Source organism: Panulirus ornatus, chromosome 3, assembly GCF_036320965.1.
Source record: "Panulirus ornatus isolate Po-2019 chromosome 3, ASM3632096v1, whole genome shotgun sequence".
NCBI classification, from domain to species: domain Eukaryota; kingdom Metazoa; phylum Arthropoda; class Malacostraca; order Decapoda; family Palinuridae; genus Panulirus; species Panulirus ornatus.
The window spans coordinates 74,148,151-74,170,290 of record NC_092226.1 but is presented as its reverse complement, the minus strand read 5'-3'; the positions used below and the strand labels follow the sequence as shown (position 1 = coordinate 74,170,290).

The 22,140-nt window shown below is 45.5% G+C and overlaps 1 protein-coding gene across 2 annotated transcripts in view; it reads right to left on the bottom strand.

Moving 5' to 3' along the window:
• Positions 1 to 21,940, bottom strand: part of LOC139763720 (uncharacterized) — a 71,211-nt gene extending 49,271 nt beyond the window's left edge. Inside the window, exons 1-2 of one of the 2 annotated variants that reach the window (XM_071690045.1) lie at positions 21,747 to 21,939; positions 4,673 to 4,810 (exon numbers count right to left, since the gene is read on the bottom strand). In XM_071690045.1, coding sequence (XP_071546146.1) covers positions 4,673 to 4,810; positions 21,747 to 21,777 — 169 coding nt within the window. In that variant the 5' untranslated portion in view covers positions 21,778 to 21,939. Of the gene's footprint in view, positions 1 to 4,672; positions 4,811 to 21,746 lie in introns of both variants that reach the window. The other variant, XM_071690050.1, reaches the window with a different exon arrangement.
• Between the last annotated feature and the right edge of the window lie 200 nt (positions 21,941 to 22,140).

The following is a 22,140-nucleotide window of genomic DNA, read 5'->3' as shown; positions in this document are numbered from 1 at the left end:
AGAGAGAGAGACAGACAGACAGACAGACAGACAGACAGACAGAGAGAGACAGACAGAGAGAGAGAGAGACAGAGAGAAAGACAGACAGACAGACAGACCGACAGAGAGAGAGAGAGAGAGAGAGAGAGAGAGAGAGAGAGAGAGAGAGAGAGAGAGAGAGAGAGAGAGAGAGAGAGAGAGAGAGAGAGAGAGAGAGAGAGAGAGAGAGAGAGAGAGAGAGAGAGAAAGTTAGAGATTGAATGTTTATAATAAATACATATCTCAGTTATGTACATATTTGCATTACCTGATTTATATTCGTGTAAGTCTATATTCGTACTTAGGTGCCACTTGAGCGGGAGTGTCAGCGTCTGTGTGCACATATTTGAACCACTCGTCCTACATGTCTGTATATGCTACGTGTGTCTGTATTCTATATACCTTTCTATGATATTCTTACGTGTATCTATATTCTATATGCTTTTCTGTGGTACTTCGTAGATGCAGAAATCACACAACACACCCATATTGAAGAACCCGACCGCCTCATTTCCATGTACATAAAACGAACTCCCCACTTTACAACGCACTCCAGTGTGTACACACACACACACACACACACACACACACACACACACACACACACACATACACACACACACACACACACACACACACACACATATATCAGGGGATCAAGCAAGGACACGCCCTTATAAAGGATTGGAACTGTACGCTGTATACATATAATCAGTGGGTGGAGGGTCGGGATAATGTTATCATGAAGACGAACCACACATCAGATTCAAAGATAAACAATCCTATTGATCGTCTGGGACTCCTATAATCCCCTCCCTTCCCCCCAACCATACCACCAGCCCACAACCAAGCCCCCTCTACCCACCGCAACAGCCCCCAGACGCATGACAATAGCCCCCAGTCGCCCCCTTAGAGTAAACACACACAGCCCATGGCGCCCTCAGCACCTGTGAGCAGCGAACACAGGTAAACAAAACAGCCGGCCTTTCTAACTGATTACATGGTTCCTCGTGTACCACAGCGGCAGACGGACACTCAGCAAGAGAGCAGACAATATCGAACCTTCGCCCTGACCACAAAATGGACAGAGATGATTACTGGGTGTACCAGATGGACGGTAAACGTTACTGGGTGTACCAGATGGACGGTAAACGTTATTGGGTGTACCAGATGGACGGTAGACGTTATTGGGTGTACCAGATGGACGGTAAACGTTATTGGGTGTACCAGATGGACGGTAAACGTTATTGGGTGTACCAGATGGACGGTAAACGTTATTGGGTGTACCAGATGGACGGTAAACGTTATTGGGTGTACCAGATGGACGGTAAACGTTATTGGGTGTACCAGATGGACGGTAAACGTTATTGGGTGTACCAGATGGACGGTAGACGTTATTGGGTGTACCAGATGGACAGAGAACTGTACTGGTACCAGATGGACAGAGGCGTTCTTTGACAGGGTGCCAAAAACGGACAGAAGAGATTATTCTTTGCTTCAAATGGACGGGAGAAAGAAGAAAAAGGGTTACTGGCACCATGAAGGTCATTGGCACAGTACCTGTTGAAAGATGTGGTGGCTGTGGTGAGAGAGGTGGGAGGGAGGAATAATCATAAAGAGATGGGAGAGGGGAGATGATTATAAAGAGGTGGGAGGGAGGGATAATCATAAAGAGATGGGAGAGGGGAGATGATTATAAAGAGGTGGGAGGGAGGATCATCGTCGTACGCTCTACAATACCCACAACAGATGACAGGTATTTTTGCATTGTCTCACATGACGTGAGCAATATAATACAGTATAATCAGCTTAGCAGAATGATGGAGAGAAGGGTGGAAATATGTAATGGTTCTCGAATGCCAACAGCCATGTGGATAGTCAAGAAGTTAATGACCACATGAATAAACCATAGGGGAAAAATGAGTAATGATACAGAAAATTAGAATATAAGAGAGAGAGGAGAAAGGGTTTGGAATATATATATATATATATGTGTGTGTGTGTGTGTTTGGTACAACTACATACCTGATCCTACCAAAGCACTTAGACATATGTGGCTCCATCAAACATGTGAAGCCTAAACGTGTTTAGTATATGAACGTTTGACCCCTTTTTTCTAAGCATGGGTCAGCTGTTACGACCATGGCCGCTCATGACATGCCTAGATCTGTGCACCTGTGGCACTCGTGTGTGTGTGTGTGTGTGTGTCTGTGTTGCATACATGAGAGATGGTAAAGCCACATGTGTACCAAGATTGCAACTAAACCTGGACACCAGAACACACGGTAAGTACTAACTTAACCTTTAATCTAGGATCAAAACAGAGCGGTAATGAAAATAACCCATAACACAACACCACAACACGGCAGGTAAAACCCTCCACCGCCCCAGTGGCCTCTCTCTCTCTCGAGGGAGGGAGGGAGGGAGGGCCACAACGACCCTGTGATAATGTGTAGGTGTGCTGCTCGGTCAGGTCACGTGAGGTCTTCCCCTCAGGGGACCCTCGACGCACGACACCACGAGATTCGAGGCGGAGGTGGCACGACTCCCTCCCTTACGACCTCCTCCTCCCTCCTCCACCCCATCCCTACCCAATCCCCTCCCTCCCTCCTCCTCACCTGGTGGTCGTTCTGACCCCCGCGGTGCCACTCACGTCAGCCAGGGGGCCTCCCCTGGGGACGTGGCGAGTGACACCTCCGTGGATGTTATGATGTATCCACACCGCTCCTGCTGGCTAGAGGGGGTCATTTACCATCTCCCTCCAGACGTGTTCCCCTTCCTTCCCTTTTTTTATTCTATGTAGCTAATGTGTTATTACCACACCTTCAGGTCGAGTTCTAGGTGGTTCTTTTTTTTCTTTTGATCCTCACACACACACACACACACACACACACACACACACACACAGACACACACACACACACACACACGCCACTGTATACACGTGGCAACAGCCCTATACTCCCAGTACAGTCAAAGTAATCTTCCGTTCATCTCTCACTCTCTTCATCTATATATCACCTCATCGGCCTCCTCTCCTCCCCCACCTTATTCATCAATATCTCGCTTCATGTTCTCCCCTTATGTGACAATTACATGCGCGACACCTCCACGTTATTTATGGAAGTTTGGCCTCAAAATCCCCCATTGAACAATGTCTTGTCGCGTTCTCCTATAAATCAATTCCCAGCCTTGTGTCCCGTTCATTGATCAGTCTCTTGTCTCGTACTTTCTCATGAGTGTTCTTATTTTTTCATACCTAAAGTCTCTATCTTCATCAAGTTCTTATATCATGTTGTCTATATCACTCTCTTGCCTCACACCTTCATCACTATCTTGCCTCATACCTTCATCACTCTCTTGCCTCACACCTTCATCACTCTCTTGCCTCACACCTTCATCACTCTCTTGCCTCACACTCCTCTCTATCCTCATCCTGCCTTCACCATTAAGCTTCGTTTCTTGCCTTACAATAGTGTAAGTCTCTTGCTTCACTCACCCCTTTACCCCCACACACCCCAGATATCCGTACCCCCAGATACCCCCTACTGTCATATTGCCTCACCCTACGCTCCCTTACATACCTATACATAATCTTCCTTACCACCAAATCCTTTCCATATGCGTCCTTACAGTTCACTAAACAATCTCCCTCTTCTTCCCTACGTCTGTCCCCGTATATCATCACGGTGTAAGTTTACTATTTCCCTTCCCAGCGCCTCGCTGGACACTGCAGGACAGTGCCGGACAGTGCTGGGCTGTGCAAGGCACTGCTGGACAGTGCAAGACACTGCAGGACAGTGCTGGAAAGTGCTGGACAGTGCAAGGCACTGCCGGACAGTGTAAGACACTGCAGGACAGTGTGGTGAATGTAACTTGTTATGGTATATGTCTATATATGACAGCAGCGACACTCCAGTCAACATACAGTACGCAGTAGCTCCTCCAGACGACCATGGCACACTACCAGACGACCATGGCACACTACCACCAGACGATCATGGCACACTACCACCAGACGATCATGGCACACTACCAGACGACCATGGCACACTACCACCAGACGACCATGGCACACTACCAGACGACCATGGCACACTACCAGACGACCATGGCACACTACCACCAGACCATGGCACACTACCACCAGACCATGGCACACTACCACCAGACCATGGCACACTACCAGACGACTATGGCACACTACCAGACGACCATGGCACACTACCAGACGACCATGGCACACTACCAGACGACCATGGCACACTACCACCAGACGACCATGGCACACTACCACCAGACGACCATGGCACACTACCAGACGACCATGGCACACTACCACCAGACGACCATGGCACACTACCAGACGACCATGGCACACTACCAGACGACCATGGCACACTACCAGACGACCATGGCACACTACCACCAGACGACCATGGCACACTACCACCAGACGACCATGGCACACTACCACCAGACGACCATGGCACACTACCAGACGACCATGGCACACTACCAGACGACCATGGCACACTACCAGACGACCATGGCACACTACCAGACGACCATGGCACACTACCAGACGACCATGGCACACTACCACCAGACGACCATGGCACACTACCACCCGACGTGAGAGCAGGTCACTTACCTTTACCTGGGGAGGTCTTGGTGTGCGGGGTGACCACAGAGAAGGCTGAGAGTCGAGCATGGGGCGGGGGGAGGTGGGGGGACATGGGCGGGGAGGGTGGTGGCCGGGCCAAGTCCTCGGCGCCCTCCATGGCCGTCTCTGCAACACACAGACGAACACACGTATAACCAGGTATAGCAGTATAACGTGGTATAGCAGTATAACGTGGTATAGCAGTATAACGTGGTATAGCAGTATAACGTGGTATAGCAGTATAACGTGGTATAGCAGTATAACCAGGTATAGCAGTATAACGTGGTATAGCAGTATAACGTGGTATAGCAGTATAACGTGGTATAGCAGTATGACGTGGTATAGCAGTATAACGTGGTATAGCAGTATAACGTGGTATAGCAGTATAACGTGGTATAGCAGTATATCGTGGTATAGCAGTATAACGTGGTATAGCAGTATGACGTGGTATAGCAGTATAACGTGGTATAGCAGTATAACGTGGTATAGCAGTATGACGTGGTATAGAGCATAACGTGGTATAGCAGTATAATGAGGATTACCAGTATAGCTAAGTATCGCAGTATAACGAGTTATAGCAGGTTAGAGCAATATAGCTATGTATAGCACATATAAAGAGGTGTAGCAATATAATGAGGTATAGCAGTTTAACAAGGTTTTGTATTGTAGTGATGTATAGCAGTATAATGAGGTATAGCAGTATAACGTGGTAAAACACTGTAACGAGGTATAGAAGTATAACGAGATATACCAGTATAGCTAGTTATATCACTATAATGAGATATAACAGTACACAGAGTTATAACACATATAAGGATATATAGAACGTCAGTATGTTTGCAAATCCACGTAAAGCCTAAACATTTATAGCCCGTATGGACGGGAAATACAGGAATATACCCTAATATACCATACATAAGTCACGTCCTGAAGCAAGAGTATACCTTAGTATACTAAACGAACATATATCACGTACATCTTGGCTACACCCACGGTTAACCAAGGGATAATCTCTCTCTCTCTCTCTCTCTCTCTCTCTCTCTCTCTCTCTCTCTCTCTCTCTCTCTCTCTCTCTCTCTCTCTCTCTCCTAATGACACCAGCCGGCGCGCCACGCTGTGCCACAGTCAGAACCCACAGTCTATATATCTATGCCACACACACACACACACACACACACACACGGAGAGAGAGCCTGGTATGTGTGTGTGTGTGTGTGTGTGTGTGTGTGTGAGTGTGTGTGTGTGTGTGTGTGTGTGTGTGTGTGTGTGTGTGTGTGTGTGTGTGTGTGTGTGTGTGTGTACACAGAACAAGGCTGGGGTCTGGGCTACACAGGAGAACCAGTTCTGCCCAGTTAACGTCGGATGTGAGGTAGACCAACTCACACACAACCACCTGTTGATGGCAACACCACACCTGACGCTCTGTACACACACACACACACACACACACACACACACACACACACACACATACACACACACACACACACATACCAGGTTCTCTCTCCGTGTGTGTGTGTGTGTGTGTGTGTGTGTGTGTGTGTGTGTGGCATAGATATATAGACTATGGGTTCTGACTGTGGCACAGCGTGGCGCGCCGGCTGGTGTCATTAGTAGGGGAGAGAGAGAGAGAGAGAGAGAGAGAGAGAGAGAGAGAGAGAGAGAGAGAGAGAGAGAGAGAGAGAGAGAGAGAATTCGAACCGCTATCACCATTTCTATGGGAGCTGTGTGACGCAAGCCACTAGGGTGTTGTGGTTAGCGTGTCCAACAACCCACAGAAATGGGAGCGGTTCGAATCCTTTGCAATCTGAGTGCATTATGAGTTGTGTGAAAGTGCGCGGCAGTCATTGCTCTCTCTCTCTCTCTCTCTCTCTCTCTTTCTCTCTCTCTCTCTCTCTCTCTCTCTCTCTCTCTCTCTCTCTCTCTCTCTCTCTCTCTCTCTCTCTCCGTCCGCTGTGGTGTCGGTGCATTACACACGACAGCTAGAGAATGGATGTGAGCGAATGTGGCCTTTTCTTCGTTTATTCCTGGCGCTACCTCGCGAACGCGGAAAACGGAGATCAAGTATGAAAAACAAAAAAGAAAATACTAATATATTTGTATGTATCACTTTGGTTGGCATTGTGGTACCGTAATGATATTCAAATATATACAAACATACATAAATGTGTGTATGTGTGTGTGAACATTCACCTCATCCATCTTACTTGTCATATACATAATGCATATCATATATTTAGTATCTAATATAAAATATATATATATATATATATATATATATATATATATATATATATATATATATATATATATATATATATATATATATATAAAACGCACTCTAGAAATGAAACGTTTTATTTCTCTTAATTAACAAACTTAGCCTCCGTAACACACACACACACACACACACACACACACACACACACACACACACACGGAACCACGATCCATTTTTCACAAGTCGAATTTGTCATACAAAGTGAGATTGAAAATGATACAAGCAGCCTTATGGCTCTCACACAGTGGTAGTGATATACGAAAACCGACCAATACGGACACGATCTGAGCCGGCGTGAATATAATGCGCATGACCCTCGACTGGGTATTTAGCAAGGTAATCACTTTACAGCACGAAACAGGTGGGTGCATCACGTGTCTTCAGCCGCGCACCGTTCATTCGCGCGTCCTAAGCGGACAAGAGGCGGGTTAGGAGGAGGTTGGGAGGGGGGTGGGGGTTGTGACCAATATGAGAGAGAGAGAGAGAGAGAGAGGGAGGAGGAGGAGGAGGTGGGGAGTGGACGTGCTGGGCCTGTAAAGGTGATCAGGTTCGACACGTCACAGATACGTCTCTGTAGCCAATGTGTCAGTCTGGGGAGGGAGGAGGGAGGCGGAGGTGTGGGGTGTGGGTGTCCTCTCGTGTCGTGTCGGCTGGCCTGCCTCATAACTCATGACCTGGTTATTTGATGAGGTAATCCAGCAGGAGGAAGACGAGGAGGATAGGAGGGGGAAAATAAATGAGGGAAGAGGAGGGAACCAATCATCCTCGTCTTACCTCATTCATCTTGTCCTCAGTGAGGAGGGGACACGCTCCTTCTCTCTCTCTCTCTCTCTCTCTCTCTCTCTCTCTCTCTCTCTCTCTCTCTCTCTCTCTCTCTCTCTCTCTCTCTCGCTCTCTCATGAGGGAGTTCTTCTGAAGAGGAAGTCGATAAGAATGAGGCAATTGTGAGAAAGAGAGAGAGAGAGAGAGAGAGAGAGAGAGAGAGAGAGAGAGAGAGAGAGAGAGAGAGAGAGAGAGAGAGAGAGAGCGAGCGAGAGAGAGAGAGAGAGAGAGAGAGAGAGAGAGAGAGAGAGAGAGAGAGAGAGAGAGAGAGAGAGGGGGGGAAGGAGAGGATGTGTCTGTCTATACACGAGTATGCTGACGCCAATTAACCAAGGGGAGCGCGTAGGTCTCACCGCACAGAGAGGGGCGGGGGGGGGAGGGGCAAATAGACACAGGGGGTTAAGAATTAACAGTCGTGTGAGCTACGGGTTGGTGACTGTTACTGAGAGAGAGAGAGAGAGAGAGAGAGAGAGAGAGAGAGAGAGAGAGAGAGAGAGAGAGAGAGAGAGAGGAGAGAACCATTTATCTAACAAATCAGAAAATTACACACAGACATAATTCCAGTTTAGAGAGCCTTGACGAGCAATTAGGCCCATGGTTCTGTCGTTAGGCCAACAGGAACTTGAACTAACACTCAAGAGCCACTTAAATCCCCCCCCCCCTCCCCCGCCCTCCACCGTGGGGCCCGCTCTAAGTTCTCATCCTGGGCAAGGCAGTTGGCCCAAAGGCACTACAGCTGTTCATATAGCAATCACATCCAGAAAGGGGTAAGGGTTGGGGACGGGGGGGGGGGGGCTGGTCCCCACTGGGTGGTGGGGGGGGGGGGGGGGGGGGATGGACACATCCTCCCCTCCCCTCCCCTCCTGTCACCCGTCCCGTTTTCCTGGCGGCACAATAAGAGATAATTACGTTGTTACGTACGGGTCTTTCCCTCGTCGCTAATGAACACCGAACGTAAACTAGGAGGAAGCAACTCTCTTGCGACGCGACCCTGTTAAAAAGGAGAGAGAGGGGCAGGGGGTCGGGTTTAGACCCCACGCCGTACGTCATGTGCATACGTCGTCGTAAACACCCGGGACGTAACGTAACGTAACGGAACGGAACGGGACGTAACGGAACGGAAAAGGTGATAAGCCCACTAGGGACATAAAGGTGGTAAATGAGGAAGTTCGGAAAAGGAAACGTCGATAAACTGATAAACGTGAGAATGCAAAGCAAGAATTATATGATATAATCGTACCGGGTAAGGGCACTCTCCTTCTGGCGGAATGATAAGGAACAGATAAGAAACGGAAGGAATATGGAAGATAAGAGAAACAGGTGTGTCAGGATCGTATATATAGGAAATACGGTGTACGTGGAAGCGTGTGAGTGTAGAATTAGTATTAAAGAACTGGTATTTTATCCTCAAAATGCTATATACATATATATATATATATATATATATATATATATAGAGAGAGAGAGAGAGAGAGAGAGAGAGAGAGAGAGAGAGAGAGAGAGAGAGACACGTACGCGGTAGTACATACATACATACATACATACATACATACATACATATATACAATTAAAAGTTCATTTTTGCTGAGGGAAAATAATAATCTCGTCCCGATCATTTGTATGGTAATCGATGGAGGTGAGGTGATTATGTCTCAGTATAGATCAATAATTGTGGCTCATCATTGTCCACTCTCCCCCACCACCACCACCACCACCCCTTGCTTCACTCCCCACACCCCCGTTGCTTCACTCCCCACACCCCCGTTGCTTCACTCCCCACACCCTCGTTGCTTCACTCCCCACACCCTCGTTGCTTCACTCCCCACACCCTCGTTGCTTCACTCCCCACACTCCCGTTGCTTCACTCCCCACACCCCCGTTGCTTCACACCTCCGTTGCTTCACTACCCACACCCCCGTTGCTTCACTACCCACACCCCCGTTGCTTCACTACCCACATCCCCGTTGCTTCACTGCCCACACCCCCGTTGCTTCACTGCCCACACCCCTGCCCACTCTCTTGCTTCACCCTCCACACTCCCCATCCCCCTCAACCCCCATCCAATTTGGTCATGAACAATGGGCATTTGTGTTTTGTTAGGCAAATTTTCATCATGAGAGCAAACATGGGACAAGTGCTGGGCGTGGGGCGAATTATGAGGTGCAGGGTGGTGGTGAAGAGACGAATCATGAGGTGGCGTTTGTTGGTTAAGGAACGAATTATGAGGTGGTGATTGATTGGTGGTGAGGGGACCAGTTGTGAGGTGGTGGTTGGTGGTGAGGGGGACGAGTTATGAGGTGGTGGTTGGTGGTGAGGGGGACGAGTTATGAGGTGGTGATTGGTGGTGAGTGGGACGAGTTATGAGGAAGATGTTGGCTGCAAAGGACGAGGTATGAGGTGCTGGTTGGTGATGAGGGAACAGGAGGTTATGAGGTGGTAGTGAGGTGCAAGCTTTGAAAATGGGAGAAGTGCATAGGAGGTACCTGCTAAGGAGTATGGGGGAGGGGGTACCTGCTAAGACTTTTGTTAGGGGTTCATGGGAACCCAAGAGAGAGAGAGGGGGGGGGGGGAAGGGAAGACGTGGAAGGGTGACAAAGGGAAGGGGACCCCCAATAGGGATTAAGAGAGGGAGAGAATCCAGAAGGTATCAAGGGTTACTTAGGAAGGAGGTAAGGTTGGAGAGGAACCCAGAGGGGAGGGAGGAGGAAAAGGGGAACCTGGAAAAGAGAGACAAGACGGAAGAGAGATAAATGGAAAAGAAAGCAAGATAGTGGTAAAGATCAGGAGAACTTAGTGAGAAGGAGAGAAACTTACCCTGGAAGACTGGAAAGGATGGGGAACCCAAAATGGAACAGAGGAGGCAAGAGATCCCAACATGGAATAGAGGAGGCAGGAGGACCCAACATGGAACAGAAGAGACAAGAGGACCCAACATGGAACAGAGGAGGCAGGAGGACCCAACATGGAGCAGAGGAGGCAGGAGGACCCAACATGGAGCAGAGGAGGCAGGGTACACTGAAAGAGGGGAAGGTGAGGAGGGAGCCAGACCCGGGCTGATGGGCAATCATTGACTGTGTACATTAATTAGATTAATTACTCGTAGCGAAAACAAGCGAGACTTTTATGACAACGACCACAGGAGGAGGTACGAGGCGTGGCGTACAGTGCTGTGGGCCGTGCAGGAAGAGGTTCTGGTGCACAGAGAATACAGAGTAGGGTTCTGGTGCACAGGTGGAAACTGGTGCACGGAGAGAAGTTGTTGTTAAAGAGGTTTGTTGTGTGTGTGTGTGTGTGTGTGTGTGTGTGTGTGTGTGTGTGTGTGTGTGTGTGTGTGTGTGTGTGTGTGCACATAGTATGTGGTTTTTAAGAGGGAAAAGAGTGAAAAGGAGAAAAGACACATTGTACAGATGTAAAGTGTACAGGGGTGAGGAAGGGGCATGATGCACAGATGGTGGGGAACAAAGAAGGATGTACAGGAAAGGAGTGTACTGTACAAGGTGGGGATGGATGTAGCGAAAGTGTTCAGATAAAAGTGTATAAAAACGCTTAAATGTACTGAGATGATGTACATACATAGTGACCACTATGTGCCAAATGGAGAACGGATGTGTGTATAGGTGGGGGAAAACGACAACCAATTCGTCTTTTTAAAGGGAACGTAGATTGTATGAGACATTGCGAATGATGACATAAAGTAGAATATAGGATTGCGAGAGTTTAGCTGCGGCAGAAAAGAAATAAAGATCGTAATGACACGGTGTTGGATGTTTCAACGTTCCTACAGCGTCTGCTGGACCATATGTGACCCATCTCGGCCTAGATCCACCCAGGGGGGCGACGGACGAAGGGTCTCCAAGACAAGGAGAAGGAGAGGGCGGTGGGGGGAGAGGGGAAGGTGGACGAAGAGCTCCTTAAGAAAGACGAGAGGAGGAACAAACTCCTCCTAAAGAACGCCGTGGAGCCCAGCCCTCACCAAGACTGATGGTGTACGAGGAGCAGAGAGACCCACTCAGAAAGGGAGATGGACAGACACCTCCCCAGAAAGGGAGATGGACAGACACCTCCCCAGAAAGGGACATGGACAGACGCCTCCCCAGAAAGGGAGATAGACAGACACCTCCCCAGAAAGGGAAAAGAATAGACACCCCCCAAAAGAGGGATAAGAATAGACAACCCCCCCAGAGAGGGATAAGAACAGACAGCCCCCCACCCACCAGAAAAGGAAGATGGACGAATATTGAAAGGTACATGCTGGATGGACAGAGATAACACCCCCTTTTCAACAAAGGAGTATGTGTGGGAGGACTGGGGTAGAGCTCCCATCCCCTTACATACGTCTATATACACCTGGCCTGCCTGCCAACCTGCCTATATACACCCCTCACACACACACACACACACACACACACACACACACACACACACACAGGGATGGGTCAGCGGGCCTCATTGTTTCCCACACTTCGTCTCAGGCGCTGGTGTGAAGTCTTATGAGTAGCCAAAAGGGAATTACGTAAGATAGTTACAGATCCTTGTCTGTGTGTGTGTGTGTGTGTGTGTGTGTGTGTGTGTGTGTGTGTGTGTGTGTGTGTGTGTGGCCATGTTCCTCGTAAGACAGAAAACAGGCGACAATGACCCTCTCTCTCTCTCTCTCTCTCTCTCTCTCTCTCTCTCTCTCTCTCTCTCTCTCTCTCTATCTATCTATCTATCTATCTATATATATATATATATATATATATATATATATATATATATATATATATATATATATATATATATATATATATATATAAAAGTAATTACTTCTGCCTTGGCGAGGCAGCGTCAGGAAGGATACAATGGCCTCATTTGCACACGTCTACCCTCCCAGCTGTCATGTGTGTAGCCCCACTGAAGACAGAGCCTTCGCTCTATGGAGACAGGCGTGGAAGGGGCGACCCAAGGAGAGAGAGAGAGAGAGAGAGAGAGACAGAGAGAGAGAGAGAGAGAGAGAGAGAGAGAGAGAGAGAGAGCTGGAAATCCTCCCCTCCTGTATGAACCCTTTCGAAAAGCAGGGAGTCGAGTGAGGTATCTTCCCCCCTAGAAAATATAGACCATCTCTGAACACCTAGATAACTCTAGAACTTCTTATTCATCTAGAACAGTTGAAATATTATCTAAGACCTTCAGAACAACCACACTATCTAGAACATATAGAATAAGTCGAACATGTAGTTCATCTGGTATATCTAGATGATTTAGAACACCTATGACAGCTAGAAAATCTTTGTTATGTAGAACATGTAGGTCATGTAGAACACCTGAAATATCTAGAATTCCCAGAATAACTAGAACATCGAAGTCATGTATAAAATCTAGAGATCATGTAGAACATCTGAGGTAGAAGATCATCTTGATCATGTAGAGCATGTAGAACAGCAAGAACATACATAGATCGATCATGTAAGACATGTAGAAGTATATCTATCCGGAAGCATATTTATCTATTAGTATATTTACAATTCTATCAAACTTTTTCTCCCTCATTACGCCACGTACCATTGTCTAATTCCCAGCTGTGATGGCTAAACAACACTTGCTTAGAGATAAAGATAGCCTAAAGATACGTCAGGGTTTAGCTGCACCATGGGATTTATGCAAATTCAAAGACAGGCACGTGAGATTATTCATATTTTGAGCAATGTTATGGTTGGCATGCCTTCATCATTCTGCCGGACGACTGTTCCTCCCTACAACTGTCCATCAACGGGAGTTACACAGCACAACAACCTCCACTTACCCCTGTCCTTTGACATGCTTCCATCCCATGGAACCATTCCACTCATTTCCACTCTTGTTTCCCCACGTCACAGGGGAGAAAACGGAGGGTCGTCCTCTCACATACACCTCTTTTTTAATCGTACTCTATAATCATACACCCTTCTCGTCAACGCTTAAGTCTTCCATTCTCTCCACAATGTCCAAACCACCTGAAAGTCCTACGTTTCCCCCACTCTATCACTCGATAGTTCATTCCCTGCCATACCACGTCTCTTATCTGCACCCAACCTGGATTCTTGACCTTATGACCCCTTCCCTATCTCGGCTGTACAGGTCATGAACAAGAGGGCCAACTGTCATTTCATTCTTTCCTCACTCCCATACATGCACTTCTACTCCTCATTATTAACTGTCTCTCTTTCATATATATACTAGGTTAATAAGAATTCTAAAAACGATGTATTCTCAATATACATCCATCGCATATATATCTTATTCGTCGGGATAAGGGAGAAAGAATACTTCCCACGTATTCCCTGAGTGTCGTAGAAGGCGACTAAAAGGGAAGGGAGCGGGGGGCTGGAAATCCTCCCCTCTCGTTTTTAATTTTCCAAAAGAAGGAACAGAGAAGAGGGCCAAGTGAGGATCTTTCCTTCAAAGGCTCAGTCATCTGCTCCTTTCGCTACCTCGCTAATCGCGGGAAATAACGAATACATATGAAGAAAAACTTATATATACATATATATATATATATATATATATATATAGAGAGAGAGAGAGAGAGAGAGAGAGAGAGAGAGAGAGAGAGAGAGAGAGAGTGTAGTGGTGATGAGATCTGATAACGTGAGGTTGGTGTGTCATGGTAGTCTGGAGTAACCAAAAATCTCATGTTCAGAGGATTGGCGTGTTTGATCTCTTTTTCCCTTGTTTCGTATTCACGCTACCTCAGGCCCAGCGTCAGCCAGGTGCTTAAGCGTCGGGAAATGACGAAATATGGTCTCGTCTGCTCGGCATCCATTCTCTGTAACTGTGGAGATATATTTTTTCTTATATCATATGTATATATATATATATATATATATATATATATATATATATATATATATATATATATGTGTGTGTGTGTGTGTGTGTGTAATTGTTCCTTCGTCTTTTGTACGTTAATTGTTTCATAGTAAGAGACAATCATGTTCTCTGTCTCTCTGTCTCTCTTTCTCAGAGAGATGTGCCCAAAACCTAGCAAACACACACACGCATACACACACACACACACCTCATGATGCACCACAAGGGGGGGTTGGGGGGAGGGAGGTGCCACACACACGACAACCTAAAATGATTTATAGATACTAAGTGACAGTTTACCCTCACCCCACCCCCCCCCTAACCCCCCTCCCCCCCCCACAGATCTCCGCGAGAAACACATGCTGCACGAGTACCCCCCCCCCCCACTCAGCCACCCTGGGTGGGGGGGGGGGGGAAGGGGAGGGTGAGATACACAAGTGTTTTGAGAATCATGGGAACCAGCGGCGCGGCACCACTGTGACTCACAATGCCGCCTCCTCACTACGTCTCACACACTCACAGAAAAGTTACAAGCATTCGTAATAATCCCCCGGGTTGTATTTGTTTAGAATGTTCGATATAGAAAGTGTGTGGGTAGAAGGGGTTTGGGTTATAATAAAGGAGGTGAGCTGCTATATCTTCTATATAAAGCCTTCTAACTTACCTTAAAGTATATGACGTTTGCATGGTTATCTATATCTCCTTGAATATGCTAATGGTGTGTGTGTGTGTCTCTGTGTGTGTGTGTGTGTGTGTGTGTGTGTGTGTGTGTGTGTGTGTGTGTGTGTGTGTGTGTGTGTGTGTGTGTGTATGTGTGTGTGTGTGTGTGTGTGTGTGTGTGTGTGTGTGTGTGAAAGGAAAAGTTCACTTCACACCTTAACCCTTAAGGTGTGGGTCGTAGGTCAATGAAGGTGAGAGGGTGTAGTGAAGATGTCCTTGGCAGTGAAGGTGAGAGGGTGTAGTGAAGATGTCCTTGGCAGTGAAGGTGAGAGGGTGTAGTGAAGATGTCCTTGGCAGTGAAGGTGAGAGTGTGTAGTGAAGATGTCCTTGGCAGTGAAGGTGAGAGGGTGTAGTGAAGATGTCCTTGGCAGTGAAGGTGAGAGGGTGTAATGAAGATGTCCTTGGCAGTGGAGGTGAGAGTGTGTAGTGAAGATGTCCTTGGTAGTGAAGGTGAGAGTGTGTAGTGAAGATGTCCTTGGCAGTGAGGGTGAGAGGGTGTAGCGAAAACCACTGTAAACACAAAAAGGATCGAAGCTTGCTTCAAGATCTGCGGCAGGTGAGCCAATAATAATAATGATAATAATAATAATAATAATAATAATAATAATAATAATAATATCTGAGCTTTGAAATATCGTCTTCAGCTTTGGTTACATTTGAAACAATTCTTACGAGAGCCGGCCCAACTTGAACTTATTTATCTATATATATATATATATATAAAAAAAAGGAAGTTCATCAACAGGAGGAACACTATAAATATTCAAAATTGTTCAAGGCTTCGATCATCTTGATCTAACTAGCTATCTACGGCTGGACCTGTCCAGATATAGACAAATTCTTACATCGCATGTGGAGGCAAAATGCTTCTCCTTCAACAAATCTGTTAACGTATCCAATGACTCAACAACAACAATAACAATAACAGTAGTTTTAAAAAAAAAAAATGTACCATTATCACTTTTAATGACAGACTTCGTAAATACTTGGCTTCACGACCACGACTTGATATCATTTCGCTCCTTCTTAATTACGTATGCAAATCTTACTAATAACTAGTTCTTAATTCATCTCTATGCCTTCCTATCCTTATCACATTAATCTGTTTAACTATCTCTTCCACCATCGCAAACAGACTCGTCAGCACCTGATGGTCTGTCGATCAAATTTGAATTCGTTTTTATCCAATTTTTTTTTTCTACATCGCGATACATATTTTCCTGTGTGACTTTAGAATTATATATATAGTTATCGGTACATGATGCGTGGCGACTGGTATGAGTGGGAGTGAGCAAATGGAGCCATTCTTCGTCTGTTCTTGACGCTACCTCTCTAGAGAGGAAAAGGTGAGCAAGCATATATATATATATATATATATATATATGGAAGTATATATATATATATATATATATATATGGAACAATGGAAGTAAGGGGAGTGGGGGAGGAATGGGATGTATTTAGGGAATCAGTGATGGATTGCGCAAAAGATGCTTGTGGCATGAGAAGAGTGGGAGGTGGGCTGTTTAGAAAGGGTAGTGAGTGGTGGGATGAAGAAGTAAGAGTATTAGTGAAAGAGAAGAGAGAGGCATTTGGACGATTTTTGCAGGGAAAAAATGCAATTGAGTGGGAGAAGTATAAAAGAAAGAGACAGGAGGTCAAGAGAAAGGTGCAAGAGGTGAAAAAAAGGGCAAATGAGAGTTGGGGTGAGAGACTATCAGTAAATTTTAGGGAGAATAAAAAGATGTTCTGGAAGGAGGTAAATAGGGTGCGTAAGACAAGGGAGCAAATGGGAACTTCAGTAAAGGGCGTAAATGGGGAGGTGATAACAAGTAGTGGTGATGTGAGAAGGAGATGGAATGAGTATTTTGAAGGTTTGTTGAATGTGTCTGATGACAGAGTGGCAGATATAGGGTGTTTGGGTCGAGGTGGTGTGCAAAGTGAGAGGGTTAGGGAAAATGATTTGGTAAACAGAGAAGAGGTAGTAAAAGCTTTGCGGAAGATGAAAGCCGGCAAGGCAGCAGGTTTGGATGGTATTGCAGTGGAATTTGTTAAAAAAGGGGGTGACTGTATTGTTGACTGGTTGGTAAGGTTATTTAATGTATGTATGACTCATGGTGAGGTGCCTGAGGATTGGCGGAATGCTTGCATAGTGCCGTTGTACAAAGGCAAAGGGGATAAGAGTGAGTGCTCAAATTACAGAGGTATAAGTTTGTTGAGTATTCCTGGTAAATTATATGGGAGGGTATTGATTGAGAGGGTGAAGGCATGTACAGAGCATCAGATTGGGGAAGAGCAGTGTGGTTTCAGAAGTGGTAGAGGATGTGTGGATCAGGTGTTTGCTTTGAAGAATGTATGTGAGAAATACTTAGAAAAGCAAATGGATTTGTATGTAGCATTTATGGATCTGGAGAAGGCATATGATAGAGTTGATAGAGATGCTCTGTGGAAGGTATTAAGAATATATGGTGTGGGAGGCAAGTTGTTAGAAGCAGTGAAAAGTTTTTATCGAGGATGTAAGGCATGTGTACGTGTAGGAAGAGAGGAAAGTGATTGGTTCTCAGTGAATGTAGGTTTGCGGCAGGGGTGTGTGATGTCTCCATGGTTGTTTAATTTGTTTATGGATGGGGTTGTTAGGGAGGTAAATGCAAGAGTTTTGGAAAGAGGGGCAAGTATGAAGTCTGTTGGGGATGAGAGAGCTTGGGAAGTGAGTCAGTTGTTGTTCGCTGATGATACAGCGCTGGTGGCGGATTCATGTGAGAAACTGCAGAAGCTGGTGACGGAGTTTGGTAAAGTGTGTGGAAGAAGAAAGTTAAGAGTAAATGTCAATAAGAGCAAGGTTATTAGGTACAGTAGGGTTGAGGGTCAAGTCAATTGGGAGGTGAGTTTGAATGGTGAGAGGCTGGAGGAAGTGAAGTGTTTTAGATATCTGGGAGTGGATCTGTCAGCGGATGGAACCATGGAAGCGGAAGTGGATCATAGGGTGGGGGAGGGGGCGAAAATTTTGGGAGCCTTGAAAAATGTGTGGAAGTCGAGAACATTATCCCGGAAAGCAAAAATGGGTATGTTTGAAGGAATAGTAGTTCCAACAATGTTGTATGGTTGCGAGGCGTGGGCTATGGATAGAGTTGTGCGCAGGAGGATGGATGTGCTGGAAATGAGATGTTTGAGGACAATGTGTGGTGTGAGGTGGTTTGATCGAGTAAGCAACGTAAGGGTAAGAGAGATGTGTGGAAATAAAAAGAGCGTGGTTGAGAGAGCAGAAGAGGGTGTTTTGAAATGGTTTGGGCACATGGAGAGAATGAGTGAGGAAAGATTGACCAAGAGGATATATGTGTCGGAGGTGGAGGGAACGAGGAGAAGAGGGAGACCAAATTGGAGGTGGAAAGATGGAGTGAAAAGGATTTTGTGTGATCGGGGCCTGAACATGCAGGAGGGTGAAAGGAGGGCAAGGAATAGAGTGAATTGGAGCGATGTGGTATACAGGGGTTGACGTGCTGTCAGTGGATTGAATCAAGGCATGTGAAGCGTCTGGGGTAAACCATGGAAGGCTGTGTAGGTATGTATATTTGCGTGTGTGGACGTGTGTATGTACATGTGTATGGGGGGGGTTGGGCCATTTCTTTCGTCTGTTTCCTTGCGCTACCTCGCAAACGCGGGAGACAGCGACAAAGTATAAAAAAAAAAAAAAAAAAAAAAAAAAAAAAAAAAAATATATATATATATATATATATATATATATATATGTATATGTATATATATATTCCTATGAGTCCACGGGGAAAATGAAAGACGATAAATTCCCAAGTGCACTTTCGTGTAATAATCATATCATCAGGGGAGATACAAGAAAGAAATATAACAGTCAGTTGATATACAACGAAGAGACGTAGGACGCCATTTGGTAAACAAGTGCTTGTCCAAGACAATCACTTGTTTACCATCCACTAATGGATATATAAATGAGTCCCATAAAAATCTTACTATAAACATTATTGACAAATCACGTACACAGTAAAGAAAACGGAAGCGCGTGTATTAAAGTTATCAAATTCCTTCACAAAAACCCTCACCACATTTTCTTTTTTTTTCCCCTCGTTGTTGGCGCTAATTATATATACACACTGGCCAAACCCAGTGCTATAAGACTTTGGAGTATGATGCTCTACAGTTCGTCCAGATGGTAGTATTATGAACAAGATAATTCAATAACACACACACACACACACACACACACACACACACACACACACACACACATACACAATATTTCATCACAAACATTGGTACAGTTTTTCCTAGTTCTCGTCTGTTCTTATGTACAATCCATCACCACCTGTCGCACCTCTGTACAATTGTACGGATCGAGGGAAGTCCTCCTCGCTGTACACATTCTGACAGCCACATATTAGTCACTCCAACGCCAAAACAAATGAACACAGTCCTGGCCCTTACCAGGGGGTATAATGACTCGTCTCTCCACTGGTATAATGACTCGTCTCTCCACTGGTATAATGACTCGTCTCTCCACTGGTATAATGACCTGTCTCTCCACTGGTATAATGACCTGTATCTCCACTGGTATAATGACTCGTCTCTCCACTGGTATAATGACCTGTCTCTCCACTGGTATAATGACTCGTCTCTCCACTGGTATAATGACCTGTATCTCCACTGGTATAATGACTCGTCTCTCCACCGGTATAATGACCTGTCTCTCCACTGGTATAATGACCTGTCTCTCCACTGGTATAATGGCCTGTCTCTCCACTGGTATAATGACCGTCTCTCCACTGGTATAATGACCGTCTCTCCACTGGTATAATGACCGTCTCTCCACTAGTATATGACCGTCTCTCCACATATACAATGACTATCTGTCAAAATATAATTGCTGTCTGTCCACAGATACAATGACTCTATCCACAGGTACGATGACTATCCATTGGGGTGACGTCTATCCATTCACAGTTAGAGATGACTATCTCTTCACAGATACAATGACTGTCTATCAACATACACAATTATCTATCTATCTACAGATACAATGAATATCTATCAACAGATACAAATTCATTCTATCCTTCGATCCATTCATATGACTGTCTATCCACCGGTACACTGAATGTCTATCCAGAGTCAATGTGACTATCTGTCCAAAGATACAATGACTATCTATTCACAGGCATAAGCACTCTCTATCCAAAGATTAAGTGGCTACCTATCCACAAGTACACAACACTATCTATCCACAAATAAACATCGAAAAATAATCACAGTTACTATCCACAGATCATCATCATTATCTATCCATAAGTCACCGTCACCATCTATCTATCCATAAGTCATCATAATCCATAGGTTAAACAACTTATCTTCTCAATATCTATCCACGGAGAGAAGAGTAAGGAGTGACTTGATCATATAGCATTGTCCCTAAACCTGTTTTGGTTACGTCAACGCCACACACACACACACACACACACGCACACACACACATCATCGGCAAACTTTGAGGAGGAGGGCGACCATGGGACACGACACGACCCGGGTATAGAGTACGATGTTTGTGGTGTTGAAGAATGTGAAGTGTTGGGGGCAAGGTGCGGCCACCGAGCAATGAATGAACTGACCTGAATGAGAGGGAAGTCAGAGAGTGGACACCATTCAGGGAAGTTTACAAAAAAAAAAAGGTGTTTGACGGAAGAGAATGTTGGGAATACTTGGACCCCTCGAGTGTACACCTCCTCACGTACAGCACGGTATATGTACTTCCAGGTCAACTACGACTTATACCAACACACACACACACACACACACACACACATGCACTGTTATATTTCTTTCTTGTCTCTCCCCTGATGATGTGATTATGACACGAAAGTGCACTTGAGAGAGAGAGAGAGAGAGAGAGAGAGAGAGAGAGAGAGAGAGAGAGAGAGAGAGAGAGAGGAGTTGAAGATCTCACGAGGGGGAAAATGGAAGAGAAAAATCACTTCAACTTGAGAATTCAGAAAATCTGCTGAAAATGTTTGGCTCTTCCCTCGTCTGGAACCTTTGGAAAGTGATAATAAATGAGGGGAGGAGGAGGCTCCAGCTTCCCCTCACCCACCCTCCTCCTTTCCCTCTTATTTACATCATATATATATATATATATATATATATATATATATATATATATATATATATATATATATATATAGCTAGATAGATAGATAGATAGATAGATATGGTCACCAGCTTTTCAACTTTCTCATAGAGACAGCCATGTTGCCACTGCCTTTTTGGCATACCTTCACACAATAAACTTCAGAATTCAAAATCAAAGCAAAAAAAAAGATTTCTAGCTCAAAAAAGCCAAATTAAAATTACTCTTCGTCAAACTTCATGACAAACGCGCCAGACTTTCACCCACCTTTGGTCTGCGGAGCTAAGTCCTTGTACATGTTCACTGTGTGTCGACAGGCCACGCACTGTTCACTTAGTTCACTGGGTTAGAACACAGCATTGGGGGACTGACTGACTGGTGACTAGATGGCGAGCGACACCGGCCGACCTGTCTTGTCTGGCCACTGACCAACATGTGTACATCACCATTCACGACTCCGTCTCTACCCCCAGCCACTCCAGACGTCACCACGCTGCCAGACGTAAAATTCATGATCAAATCTTGCGTTCACACTACTATATCTCGCCCTATTTCTCTCCTTTTTCTGATCGCTGGTATTTCTGTTATTTTGAGTGATTCCTGTACTTATATTTTCCCAACGTTGGGATGATATTTAGTCGTTGTTCATAGAGTAATATTT